This window comes from Pipistrellus kuhlii, unplaced genomic scaffold (genome assembly GCF_014108245.1).
Source record: "Pipistrellus kuhlii isolate mPipKuh1 unplaced genomic scaffold, mPipKuh1.p scaffold_m20_p_3, whole genome shotgun sequence".
NCBI classification, from domain to species: domain Eukaryota; kingdom Metazoa; phylum Chordata; class Mammalia; order Chiroptera; family Vespertilionidae; genus Pipistrellus; species Pipistrellus kuhlii.
The window spans coordinates 54,950,474-54,965,291 of NW_023425529.1; the positions used below are offsets into that span (position 1 = coordinate 54,950,474).

The 14,818-nt window shown below is 39.4% G+C and overlaps 1 protein-coding gene across 1 annotated transcript; it reads right to left on the minus strand.

The window, feature by feature from the left end:
- Window positions 1–5,237: 5,237 nt before the first annotated feature.
- Window positions 5,238–6,079, minus strand: LOC118730573 (transmembrane protein 254-like). The gene has a single exon (XM_036458630.2). It carries the CDS (start codon window positions 6,056–6,058, stop codon window positions 5,678–5,680), a length of 381 nt encoding a protein of 126 aa, XP_036314523.1. The 5' UTR covers window positions 6,059–6,079; the 3' UTR covers window positions 5,238–5,677.
- Between the last annotated feature and the right edge of the window lie 8,739 nt (window positions 6,080–14,818).

The following is a 14,818-nucleotide window of genomic DNA, read 5'->3' on the forward strand; positions in this document are numbered from 1 at the left end:
TGGCTAGTTTTTGTGGATTTGGGGTTTGATACTAAGTGTTCAGTGCCTCATGCTTCCTATGACTGATGAGTGGATCATCACCTGACTCATAGACTATTTTGCTATGGATCACCAAAGCATAGCTGTTAACATTCAGTAAGGCGGCACCAGCTGCTCAGAGTGTTCACATGGAAGGAGAAACACTGGAAACATGCAATCAGTGCTTTAAAATTGACTTTTTCTGAGGACACCTCTTTCCATGCTTTGGCAGGATTATCATGAAACTGATCTAGATTGGCTTGTAATTCTTATTTCTAAAAGACCTACAATGCCCCCTTTTAGTCTCAGTAATGTAGGTGTGTCGGTCTGTTCAGGATGCTATAAGAAAATACCACCAACTGGGTGGCTTATAAACAACAGAAATTTATTTCTTACATTTCTGGAAGCTGGGAAGTCCAAGATCAAGGTACCAGCAGAGTCAGTGTTTGGCGAGACCTGCTTCCTGGCTTATACCCAGCCAGCTCCTTGCTATAAATCTCACATAGCAGAGTCAGGGATTTCTCAGGGGTCTCTTTTATGAGAACACTAATCCCGTTCATAAGGACTTTGCCCTCAGGACCTAATCACCTCCCAAAGGCTCCACATCCAAACACCATCCATACATTGTGGACTAGATATTGACATTTGTATTTGGGGGGAGACACAAACATTCAGACCATAACAGTAGATATACAATAAGCATTTGGGTTGTTTTTTTCCCCCAGATTAAGGACATGCCACCAACCTCAATATTAACATCCCAGAAAGCGAGCCTTTCTCTTTCTTTCTTTCTTTCTTTCTTTCTTTCTTTCTTTCTTTCTTTCTTTCTTTCTTTCTTCTTATCTTTCTTCCTTCCTTCCTTCCTTCCTTCCTTCCTTCCTTCCTTCCTTCCTTTCTTCCTTTCTTTCTTTCTTTCTTTCTTCTTTCTTTCTTTCTTTCTTTCTTTCTTTCTTTCTTTCTTTCTTTCTTTCTTTCTTTCTTCCTTCCTTCCTTCCTTCCTTCCTTCCTTCCTTCCTTTCTCTCTCTCTCTCTCTCTCTCTCTCTCTCTCTCTCTCTCTCTCTCTCTCTTTCTTTCTTTCTTTCTTTCTTCCTTTCTGCAAGAAATATTTATTAGATAAAAAAAGGTACCCCACTTATTGAGATAGACAGAGATGAATTAAGGAGAGGCCCCTGCAATCGAAGTGCTTAAGTGTGGTGCATGAAACATACAATTAAATAGGGCAAGTGCCACACTAGGGGTGTTCACCAAGTGCACAGAATGAGAAATGATAGATCGAAGAGAAAGCATGTACAAAGGCAGGGAGCTGGGAGAGAGGACAGCTATTAAAAGATCAAGTCGGTACTGCTGAAGCACAGACTGGAGTATTGCTAGGGAAAGTGTAATGGGAAAGATTGGAGGATTAGAGAGGGAAGCTAGGATCTAGATCTTACAGACTTATGACTTTCTCTCAGGATCCAGAAGGGGCCCTGAAAGGTTTCCGCAGGGGGGTGACATGACACAGTTTGCTACAGCAATAAGGAGAGATTAGATGAGGGCAAAGTAGGATGGAGGTGGGTAGACCAGTGAGGGGCCTACCGATGTTTGAAGGAGAAAATGGCATAGAGCCTGAATGAAAGTAAGCTCCATGGGAATGGAGAGCAGGAGAAGGAAAAAGAACTGATGGGATCTGGGAAGTGACTCTGAGCTCTGATGATCAGACTCTTAATGTTGGAGCCCGATTCCCTGCCCAACCCCAAGGGCTCAATCTTTAGTCCTCTTCTTTCTTTCTGGAGGACACACACTCCCTTGGCAATCTTCCCCAATCTCATGATTTACATCTTCAGCTCATACATGTCTGAACTTCAGATTTGAATATTTAACAGCTATGCCACATCTCCACTTGGATGTCTAGTAAAGATGCTAAGTGTATCATGCTCTGAACTGGAAGGAAGCCTTTCCCTGAGGCCTTTTTCACCTGTAGTGTTCTCATTTTTGTTAATGGCAATTCCATTTCCAATGTTCAGGCCCAAAACTTTAATGTAATTCTTATCTCCTATATTTTTATTTATACTTCACATTTAGTCTGTCAGCATATCCTTCTGGCTTTAACTTTGAAATTTATAAAGAATCTGACCACTTCTCAGCCTTCCAATGGTACCACCCAGATCTAAGTCATCATCATTTTACTCCTAGATGACTCTCATGGCTTTCTTACTGGTCTTTCTGCTTCTTCCCTTGCCCATTCCCCCACTCCCACCCCCCACAGTCTACATAGCAGCCAGAATGATATAACTGTACCCTGGCCAACTTAATATATATGTATGTATTGATTGCAGAAAGGAAAAGAGAGATTGAAACATCAATGTTGAGAGACAAGCATTGATCGGCTGCCTCTTGCACATTCCACACTGGGGATTGTGCCCACAACCTGGGCATGTGCCCCGACCGGGGATTGGACTGTGACCTTCTGGTTCATAGTTTGATGCTCAATCGCTGAGCCAAATTGGTGTACAGAAGAGTTAGAAGAATTGTACAATATGAAATGTCTTTTACAGTGTGTGTGTGTGTGTGTGTGTGTGTGTGTGTGTGTGTGTGTGTGTTTCTGATCCAGGATTCAATCAAGTTTCATGCATTTATTTGTTTATTATATCTTTTAGTCTCTCTTAACTTAGAAAAAAAAATGCCTGCTTCTTTTCTTTTGAAACATTCACTTTTTCATATTGACTATCCCACACATTTTTAATTTGTTGGTTTCTTCACAGATTAAGTGTTTATACTGCAGCCCATCATGAGGCACGTAATGTCGGTTGTCCTGATATTAGTGATGCTGTTTGATCATTGGTTAATGTGGTGACCTGTCAGAGCTCTCCCTTATGAAGATAAATGCCCCCTTTGTAGTTAGTAAGAAATTGTGGGGAGATATTTGGCACCTTCCAAATGTGTTATTTACCACAACCTTTTACCCAATGCCTTTAGCATCTATTAATAACCCTTCTTAGACTATTTATTATACTGAATGTTGCTAAATGGTGATTTTTTAAAATACTCCCATTTCTATTTTTAACAAACATTTTAGTAAAAAAGTGTCCCTTTTCCCCTTTTTCCTCCTTTCCCACCCTTCACCTACTTGCCTCTTCCTCTTCCTCCTTCTCTTCTTTCTTCTTTTGATTTTCACAATGAACTTATAGATTCTTTTTAATTCAATGTGTAATAATCAATTACCACAAATAATGCTTTTAAAATGTGTATCAGATCATGTTCTACTCCTCGACTTGAACCTTATTGATTTCACTCAGAGTAAAAGCCAAGTTCTTATGGTGGCTTCTAAGGCCCTTCATGATCTAATCCCCAGTTCCTCTGAGGTCTCTTCTCCTTGTGCTCACACCTCCAGCTATTTGGCTTTGGGACTATTCCTCAAACATTCTATTCATGCCTTAGGACGCTTTCTCTGTAATGCTTCTCCCCAAGATACTCACTTGGTTTCATGCCTCACCATCTTCACATCTTTTCTCAAAGTCACCAGAGCAAATTAAAAAAATTAAAAGTTAACATTTTCCATCTGCCTTACTATACTTTATTTTCTCGTTTAATCTTACCATCTTGTATTCATTGCCTGTTCCCAACTATAATGTAAGCTCCTTGAGGGCAGATATTGTATGCTCTGCTGCATCCCAGTGGCTGGAATAGCGCCTCTTCAGTAAATGTTTAGAGTGAGTGGATGGATTAAGTGGATAAGAGATTAAAGAAGAGGGATATGCCCATTTTTAGGTTTGGCTATCTGAAATGACAGTGTTCTCTCTGAGATAGGCAACATAGAACAAGAAGCATATTTATGAACAAACTTTGGATATATTGAGTTTTAGGTGCCTGTGACATAACATGTGGAAAAACCCAGTAAAAACTCAGCTAGATCTGTATTGACTGGGTATGAAGTAGTTTCCAAACACCTTAAGCAAAGTCATGTTTTAATTCATTTTAAATGAATTGAACTTTACTGAAGTGCGTTAATATGAATGAGAAGGCTAAGCATCTTTCACCTACCAATCTGGCATGTCAACCAAGCGTGGGAAGAGAGCTATTAACACTTTCCTGAATCTGGTAGGTTTTGAACTGCTCCACTCAAAGACAGCACTAAACACCTGGTAATAGTTCTGACGGTTTGTCAACAAAGCCGGACCTGTTGGTCCTCTAGGGTGATAACTGTTTCAGTAGTCTAAAGACTTGGTTAAAGACATCTGCATCCTGTGTATAGCAATTAGTAGTTCTAACGCTTATGGGTGTTGTTGTTTTTCTCCTGTTGATCTAGACTGTAGAGGATAACCTTTGCAATTCCTTTAGTCAAAGGATAAGAAAAGCAGCATCCCAAATTCTTTCTTTCATTTGGCACTAATCTTTTCTCTTCCTTCATGTACCTTTTAATTTCTTCTGAATCTTGAGAAAGCCTCCAATAGGTGAGCTATAAGAATGCAAAAAGTTTGTCTTGTGTGGTATCACCAGAGTTTAGAATAGTGACTAGCCTAAAATAGATGCTCAGTAAATTTTATTTAGTAACATATTAACATCCACCTTCTTGATTTCCAAACTACCATCCACATCTCCACTCTACCGCAAAATCTCAAGTCCCTGTTTCTCAACAAAGTCCTGAGCCACTCAATCAGTCCTTAGTGTTTAAAATAAAGGTGACTCTGAAAGAGGAAAAAGTCAGTGACACCAACCAACATGAAAATTGGCCATTGCTGTGGATGCAAGGGAAATTTGAACTCATTCCAACATCAAAGAATAGACACATACCAATGAATGGGAATACAAGTGTTTTTGGGTGCTCAAGGAGAATTTCCATATTTACTTGTAAATCCTGCCCACATGGTGGGTCAATTCAATATGAGTTCCTAGAAGTCTTTTATTTTATTTTTTTAATAATAGGGCATAAAGTAGATGCTTCAGTTCATGTCTTAAAGAAAAAGAGAGCAAAGTGAAATTATGGGCATAGGTTTCAACAATTTCAAAAGATTTTGGCATTATTTATGTCAATGACAATACTGATGGTGCACTGATCTGTAGTACTTTAAGATAGTGTTATTAAGTTAAGGATAAAATAAATCAGAGGAACCTTCCCTTCCCCTTTAAATACAAGAAAATAATTAGAATTTGAACTGGTCTACATCAAGGTCAAAAGTAAATGTATATTTCATATGTCCATTGTTTTTTCTTTGTTGTTTTTGTGTTTTGTTTTTGTTTTTGGAGAGATAATTCACAGCATTTTATTCTTTAATTCATTTCATTCAATAATGCACCAAATTGTTCCTGGCACATTAATGCTACTGTCATCATTTCCCTTGGAGAGGACCATAGTTTTACAAAATCTGAGTTGGATTTCCATCAATTAACTCTAAAATATTTTATCTTACCAAAAAGCAACCCCTCATCAGCTAAGATGGAGGTGGTGTGGGTAAGGAGAAGGAGGCTAGAAGTACTCTACCAAATGGGTTAGTCTGCAGAATTGGAAAGATAAACCCTTTTCCTATTGTCTACTTAAGCCCAACCAGAGAATATGAAATAATGAATAACTAGAGGATTGTAACTTTCCAGAAAGCAGAAAGGTGGAGTAAATACACCATCCCCATATAAAAGTGAGGCTGGATGTCAGTGTAGGGAAAGGTTTGGAGATCTCCTTTAAGTTTATTTTTGGTGTTTTGGCCTGTAAACGATCAAGATGGGGAGTGAGGCTATCTCGAAGAGGAAAGTCTGCAGGAACCAGGGTAGGTGAGCCCGACCATTCGTGATGCCTTTAGACTTGCACAATACCATGGCATACACGGACTCTCCCACATGAATCAGCCAGGCAAGCCAGTACCCAATGTGCAGAAGGGTGTGATGATGGTCCACCAAGTACTGAGTGAAGAGGCTTGGGGGCCCAAGGCTCTGATAAGGAATACTTTGAGGCCAGAAGAAAACCCACATGTAATAGCCAAAGGAGAGAGTGATGACCGTGAACCGGAACAGACTGCCCCTCTGGAAGTAAGCGTCACTGCCTGCCACCTTCACCATCGCGCAGCACATCTCTGGGAGTGCTCAGGGCACCGCTCGCTCAGAGGCAGGGGGCTGTCCATTGCTTTTTGGCTCTTGTTTCTTTTCATTTTTTTCTGGAATAAAAAGCGATGACATAGTAAAGTTAGGAAGGCAACTGGCATTAACAGCACTTTCTAGAGTAACAATGACAAGATGACCAGATATGGGTAGTGTCAACCATGCAATACAGCCACTGAAAGTCACTTCAGTGAAACTGGAAAGTAACAGTTGTTAAACCCCAGCACTGGAATAAACTCTTGCTATTCTGACCTTTTCCAGTTGTTTGGGATTCTTAAACAAATTCTGTGCAGAATAGATTTTATATGTAGCAATTAATATCAAAGACATGTAGACAGATGGATGTCATCCTTTCAACTGAAGGCACACACCTTATTAAGCTGAGTGCTAAATTAGGCAATAACAAATTCTCATAATGAATTTTCGTGAGTCATAAAGCGGAAAGGAATTAAGAAATACAATAAAATACTTTAGAATCATTTAATAAAGTCAAAATTTCTAAAACAATAAAAAGAGATCAAACAACTTAAAATAGAGAGAGGATATCTAGCTATGATTTTTATTTAGATAAGCAAGATTAAAAGAGTTGAAAATGGCTAAATAATCTCTCTGAAGTTGGGTGGTTATTATTTTATATGTGGTACCTTAATTACTTTCCATTCATTAACCCATGCATTCATTTTAGAATTCCACAGATGCCTTAGCACTTAAACTTTCAGTCATTGACATAGAGGTGGCAACTCCTGCAAACATCCCATCTGCTTCCAATAAGAAACTTGATATGCTCTAGGATTTATGGGTGGAGGGAGGAAGTTGCCTAAAGTGAGGTTTCAGAAATGGCCGGAAAATCCTCGTAGGTGAAACCCATATTTCTTTGGCTGCATGTAGTTCTACATTTTTATATAGAATCTAAACAATAATTATAGATGAGTTTCTTTGCCCAAATATGGGTAAATTACAGATTTCTGATTAATCCAGTGTATAATAATCTGATTAATTTGTGTATAATACTTATACACAAATCTTTTGGGGAAAGGGGAAGATGTGGGGGATGGAAAACATCCAATGACAGATTTAAAAATATTTTTAATTTCACACTCATACAACAGTTCCAGATAAAGATGATAATAGTAACAACAACAACAATAATTATTATTATAGACCCTGGTTATTGGTGTTTGACTCTTTCTTCCTATCCTATTTTCAAAGTCTAAAATGCTTCTACCTGGTCCCAGTTGAGAACTGACCCAGAAGATGCTCTGTCTACACAAAGGTTCAAAGCTACCTTTAAACCAAAGAGAAATAGGCCAAAGAATCACAGACCCTGTCCTTTACCTTGTAGAGACCCTAAACCAACTCTAGCAATCACCTCTCTTCAAACTTCCTCTTATGTTAAGAAAATAATCCTCCTAGTTTTGTTTTGTTTTTCCTTAGTCTGTTAAGCCACTACTGGTTGAGTTTTCTATTTATTGGAAACAAAATACATTCCTATCTGAACCCACCCAGCCCCAGCTTCATCTGACACTCAAAACTGTGTTAGATTTGAACTGACCGCTATAGGCTTTGAAAAGGAGGCCCAAGCCTCACTGTGTGGATTTGACTAAAATTAAAATAGCACAAGGTGTGCAATGAAAAAAGAGGGAATCGTCTGACTCTCTTCCTCTCAGCAGCACTTTTCTTTTGCTTATGTGCACTACTCCAACCCAACACAAACCTAGTAAATTAACACACCTCTTCCAAAATCTTGATTTTAAAAACTCATTCCCTGAATCCTAACTCCTACCCTTCCAGCTCACTTACCCTGATGCCTCCCACTGCACAGTCTTCTACTTCAGTGACCCCTCCTCTTTTTCACTGGTCATTTATCCTACAACACTTGCACTAGTCCTGACCCTTGATGTCTTCACTTCCCTTTTTTACTCAGTTTAGATTCCATTGTGTGTCACTGCAAACACCCTTCTTTCTCCATCACATTCTTCCGGTTAAAAGGAAGAAATCAAAACAAAACAAAGGAAAACAACAACAAAAACAACTTTACTTAAACCTAACCCCCTTCCATCTCTCTGCATGAACCAATAGTGCTGATAAGATCCCACCAAAAGAACCTATTTTAAAATCAAAACCCAAATCCCAAAATCACTGCCCAATAATTCTCATTTATTCAGTCTGTAATGTGTTTTCTTACTCTCTGAGTTAACATTTAATACTTTCTCCTGTTGCCTCAAACCTTCCTTATTTCTACCACGCCGTCTAGGGTATTGGTGTCTCATACTTCACTGGGAAAAGGAACTTCCCAGCATTCCAATGGTTCACCCAGATATTTACACATTTCTCTGCCCCTTTAAGCATATTGCATGCTTTAATAGAATAATTACCTCTACACCTAAAAAAAAAAAAGTAAGAAGTCTTTTCCTTTGTGGTCATGTACCTTCTCCTCTCCCATTCTCAAGGACATTTCTTTGCCAGATATTTCAGCTTCTGGGCAGCACTAGCTTCTTTCTCTCTACTGAGTCATTTTCAAATGTTAGCATCATCCTTTGACAACCCTCCATTCAACTATTCGCTCATTGCCCCATTTCTGTTTCATTTCAGAGCAAGATTTCTCAAAAGTCCTCTAAACATGCTGTCCACACTTTAGTCACCTCCCATTCATTCACTATTAATTGCATTCCAACCTAGCTTCTGCTGCCACCACTCTATTGAAAATGCTCTGGTCATAGTCACTGGTGGCTTCCATATTGCTAAATCCATGCTGCTAGAACATTCAGAAGAACTGAATACAGTTGAACACCCTCTCCTTCATGAAACACTCTACTCTCAGCTTCCATCACACCACACTCTCCTCCCAGTTTTTTGTTTTGTTTTTCCTTTCTCACTGATAACGTCTTAGTCTCCTTAGCTAAAATCTCATTTGTTTACTTAACCTCTGATGTTGGAGAGCCTCAGGTTTTGTTCTTCAGTCTTCTTCTCTATACTTCTTCTTTAAGAAATTGCATCAATGCCTGTGACTGACTACCATCTTTATGCTGTTAGTTTTCAAATATTTATCTCCAACCATAACCCCCTCCCTTAAGCTCTAGATATTTATAGTCAGCATCATATATGACAGCTCCACTCCACTTGGATATCTAATAAGAGTACCAAGCTCTTAATGTGAGCAAAATTAATCTCCCACCATTTCCTTGCTCCCCTGGATCCTCTCTTTCAATAAATCCTATCATTTCTATGCACTCATTCAAACTAAATATTTAAAGATTATATTTAGATTTCTCTCTTTTTCTCAACACCCATATCACCAAGTCCTCTGGGTGCTAGTTCCAAAATTATGTCAAATTCACCAATTTTCTTCATCTTCACTGACTGACAAATTTTTATTAATTTATTTATGATTTTTTTTAAGCCACAAACTATCATCTGGACAACTGCAATAATTTCCTACCTCTTCTGGTCCCTCCTGTATAGCATTCCAACACCAAGTATCCAGAGAGATTCACTTTATATGTATATTTGATCTTTTAGAAGAAAATTAAGTTTATTTTCCTTGGCCCACCAGGTCTGCATGGTCTTGGTCTCCCTCTCTCTGCAGTCTCTTTCCTACCATCCCCTTACTTCTTACCATAGTTCAGGAACCTTTTCTAGCCCCAGGCTTAAAAATTTGTTGTTCTCTCTACCTAGAATTTGCTTTCCCCTCCTCTTTGTATAGGTGACCCATTCTTTTTTTCTTTTCTTTTTTTTTTTAAATATATTTTATTGATTTTTTTACAGAGAGGAAGGGAGAGAGATAGAGAGCTAGAAACGTCGATGAGAGAGAAACATCTACCAGCTGCCTCCTGCACACCCCCCACCGGGGATGTGCCCACAACCAATGTACATGCCCCATACCGGAATCGAACCTGGGACCCCTCAGAGGTGACCCATTCTTATCCTTTACTGGCCAACCTCCTCAGAGAAGCTTCCCTGACCAGGGCATCTAAAAGGGCCTTCCCCACTGACTATCTCATCAACTTTGTTGTTTGCAAAGGACTTCTCACAGTCTGTGATTATTTCATTTGCTCAACTATTCATAGGTTATCTCCTGCTAGAATATAACCTTTGTATCCCAAGTTCACTTCTGTATCCCCAATGACTAGTACAATAATAGCTCATTATATTATGTTTACAAATGAATATAACTCTATGAACCTTGATGTTTTCTTAATAATCTGGAATTCCAGAAGATTACATAGGTAAATGGACCTTAGAATAACCTAACCCAGTTATTTAATCTGTTGATAAAGGCTCAGAAAGATTAAGGGACCCTTCCGGGTTCATAGACAATTTTAGGACAAAGCTGATTCTGACTGCCTGTCTAATGCTCCTCCTTTTGTCTTGTGACAACTACCTCAGGTTCTTCAATTGTAAGCTAACCCCGAAAACTGACCCTGGCTAATTTAGGCAAGAAAGGAATTATTAGAGGGGTTTGAGGTTGTTCCAAGATTTAAGGGAAACCTGCTACCCTAGAAAGGACAGACACTAGAGTTGGTTGGGTATTTAGGTAACAGGTGTTAATGAACAGTCTCTCAGGGCCTTGAAGTCAGAATAAATTAACTCTGATCTTTTCTTTCATTGTGTCACTATACTTACTGGTTCCATCCCCAGGAGTTAAAATAGGAGAGTTCTAGTGTGCACCTTGTACCCAATACTTTTTGGGTAATCAAGTATTGGTTTTGCCAATACTGCATGTGATGGGGGCATGATTTCCCAAATGGTAATGGAAGTGCTTTTATCAGAAGAGGAGCTGGACGCTGGGCAGACAAAAACAACAGATGTCCACAGTACATCATCACGCACAGCTAGTAGGAGCCGTGCTTGACACCAGAACATTGGCCTCATGAGAAGTCCAGTCCCCAGGTTGGTATTCTGTGTTCCTTGATGTCATTTGGTGATGGCTCTCTTTCTGGTGGGTTATGCAAATTTTCCCGTGGGAGAATTCCCTCACGAAGTCCCAGCAGGCAGACAGAGTGGCCTTCTGTTGTGTGAACGCTGCCAGCAGGCATGGTAGCTCTCATTCATGCACAGGATGTTATGTTTGTTCCTGTTTGCTTGGGCATCAGGTTGCTCTGAGTGTGGAATTGTGTGTGTGTGTGTGTGTGTGTGTGTGTGTGTGTGTGTGTGTGTATTTCTCTCTTTCTCTCCAAATGAAGTAATCCTGAGAAACGAATTCTCAGCTGTTGAGAAGGTAGGTAAAATATCTGCATTTTCTGCTTATTAATGATGCTCCACAACTAAAAAGATTGCAATAAATATAAGCAATAACTCACCAAATACATATCAATCTCTAGGCATGAATTAAGGTTACACTGAAGAAAAATAGGAATGAAACAAATGCCACCACTGTACTTCCCTTATTACTGACACCATTTCCCCCCTCTTTCTGCCCCTTTCTAGCTTCACCGCCACTACCAACCACCAACACCATGCCTGGCTCACCCACACCCGAGTCTACTACTTTAGGTATTTGAAAGGAGAGGAAGGCAAAGGAAATACTATGGAGGGTTTCCAAAGTGGAAATGTAAAGTTCAAAAGAACCAAAGTGCCTTCTCCTTCCTTCACTAAACAAATTAGTAGTCATTTAAGCCGGGACATTGAAGCTCTCAGGCAATCTGCCCTCCTCTGTTATGAATGGAAGATATCAACCATAGTTCTACTTGTCTTTTGAATTCTATTTACCCTAAGCTATAAAGTGGGGCTGTTGTAAACCCCAGAGCTGCTAGGGACAGTGATGGAATCTTGTGAAAAGATTAATTAAAGATCTACCCAGAGACTAAAAGGAAACAGCAGTCCGGGATACATCTGAAAACTCAGTTAAAGTTGTTTAATTTGAAATGACTTCTCATAACATGTCGTATAATCTCATTTACCTAACTCTCGATTCCAATAATTACAGGTTGTTATTGTTTCTTGTGATTAAGCCCCTAGAGCAGTGGTCGGCAAACTCATTAGTCAACAGAGCGGCACACCGCAGCTCGAGAGCTGCAGTTTGCCAACCACTGCCCTAGAGTATCTGGCACTTGGCAAAAATGCAAAACAAAAATCCTAACTAATACGAAAAGATGTCTCTATTCTACTCCCTAGATGGGAGAAAATCCTCTGGAGAAAGACATATGCTGTGTAAATGTCAACTGTCCCCCCACACTCCCAACCCTGCATATCCATGGCCCAAATGCAATTTCAAGGTATTAAGTGGGAAGCCCTGATGATAAGGCTGGAATGGTCACTTGGCTAATCCTTGGGCTTAACCTGAGGATAGTCTTTTCCAGTATTACTGAGGAGTGTGAAAGGTGCAGCCTCCACAGACAGGTTGGCACTCTACAGTCTAAAGCCTGCAGTCTGTGTGGTAGAATTTTTAGAAAAATCACCTTTATTCCAATTAGGGCAACATGAGTAGATGCCAGGCATGAAACTGAAATCAAAGACTTTAGGGGTCTTTTGAGGCTTCATTGTCTAAAACTAGGTTCAATCTCAGGAGCAGAGCCAAATATGTCCATTTCTCTGGTTCATGCTGTAATATGAATAACAAAAAAAAAGCACATCCTCAGGTGAGGATAAAAATAGCGTATACTTGGATAACTAAGCCTACACACAAAAAGAAAAAGTATTAGATGAGGCTAGAAAGCTGGCAGCCTGGTTTCCAAGGGCCTTGAGAAATTAAAGATTTCTCAACACTCAAAAAACATAACCCAATATATGTTTAAGGAAAGACCAATATGTAATGAGGATGGATAGGAAGAGAAGAGAGTAGAGAAAGGCAAAGCAGATTACTGTTTGTTGAAAGCATACAATGAGAAACAAGGAGCATTTGAACGGGAAACGTGACCTCAGTGGAAAGATAAGTAAAAGAGGGAGTCAAGGAAAATTATAGTGGCACAGATCACAGGAGCAATCAAATGATTGGTTGTAAGGAGTAAGGGAGCAAAAGAAGTAGACATTACTGAGATAGCTCATCTTTATTATAAAGTTTCGATATTTTGTCATGTTCTTTTCACATTAATTTTTATTTTTAAAGATAAATATTGCATTAAAATATTTATCTTGATTACTGAGTGTATTGGTTTCCTAAGGCTGATATAACAAACTACTACAAATGTAGTGGCTAAAAACAACAGAAATTTATCCTCTCATAATTCTTGATGTCAGAAGTCTGAAATCATAGTGTCTAAAGATTTAAACTCCCTCCTGAGGCCTTAGGAAGAATCTATTTCTTGCCTCTTCCAGCTTCTGATGGTTGCCAGCATTCATTGGTCAGTGGCTGCATCAGTCCCATTTCTACCTCATAATCACACCACCTTCTTTTCTGCTGCTTGCGCAAAATCTCCCTTTGTCTGCCTCTTGTAAGGATATCTGTGGTTGCATTTAGGACTCAACCAGATAATGCCACATAATATCCCCACCACAGGAGCTTAACTTAATTGTGTCTGCAAAGTCTTTGCCATATAAGGGAGCATTCACAGGTTCCAGGAATTGGGATATAAATTGCGGTTAGGGGACACTTTTTAGCCTGCACCACTGAGTTTTTTGACATCTCTTTACATGTTTAATCTAAGGCAAATTGAGTCCCCTTTCTGTCCTCATTCTGGTGCTGGCCCTGGGTCATTTGGGCTGAAACATTTGAGAAAGGGTGTTTTTACTTACAGAAATGGGAAACTCAAGAAAAGAAACTGATTTGGAATAGAAATATTGCTTAAAGACTTAAAATACAACTGCTATTGTGTTAGACATAATAGGGTGCAACTGGAGTATAAAACTTGATGTCTACGTTCCCTGAACATGGCCTCACTCTCCTGGAGCCAAATGAAAGCCCACCTTAAGAATAGGTTGGGATACTCTATGTCTTCACCTGGAATTGAGAAGATACTACTGCTCAGCACTGATCTCTTCCTCTTGGTACCAGCACTGAAACTCTCCATGGGGAGCCACCTATCATCTACTCTCAGACCATGTAATTAGATGGTCTCTATTCCCAACTTCAAGATTGGAACTGGTGACCCAGTCCTGGCCAATCAATGAAGCTGCTTCTCCCTAGCTACCAGTTATTGGCTTACAAATATGTACTTGCCTCAAATTAATCTAATAATAAATGAATTCTGGGATTTCTATGAGAACACCAGAAAGAAGCACTGAGTTTTCCTCCCAACTTGTACCCCTGAATGTGGGTCTTGGAGCTTGAAACTAACAGAGGGAAGACAAAGCTAAGACTCAAAAATCCCAATGACATTGTTTAATCCACTAAATCAAGTCATACTTGAAGCCAAACCTCCTTCTAGGCTTTTTCAGTTACCTGAACCAATAAATGTTTCATACTGCTTAAGCAAGATTGGATCCATTTTTTTCCCCTTGTAAGTTAAAACCGTAACAGATAGTAAAACATTTTAAAAATACAAATGTTATATTTTAAATATTTGGCTGCCCCATGAAAATGGTGTGGTGCATGGAATAGGTAGGAAAACTTTTTGAGCTGAAGTTGCAATTTATTTTGTGTTTTTATGAGAGTGTGAATTATTTCGTTATTTGACCAGGAATGTCACCACTGTCATGGAATTTGTTCAGTGCCAGTGGAAACCCAACATCTTCCCTCAAGGAGAGAGGACTATCTGATCAATCTCCAGGAAATGTGCTGATTGAAGAGCAAAAAGAATTAGAGAAAAGTCTAGGAAGGTCATTCAGTGATTTGGGGCAAAGTTATTGGAGTAAGTG

Coding starts and splice junctions, on each gene's coding strand:
- LOC118730573 (XM_036458630.2), bottom strand. CDS start 6,058: ATGTGCTGCGCGATGGTGAAGGTGGCAGGCAGTGACGCTTACTTCCAG.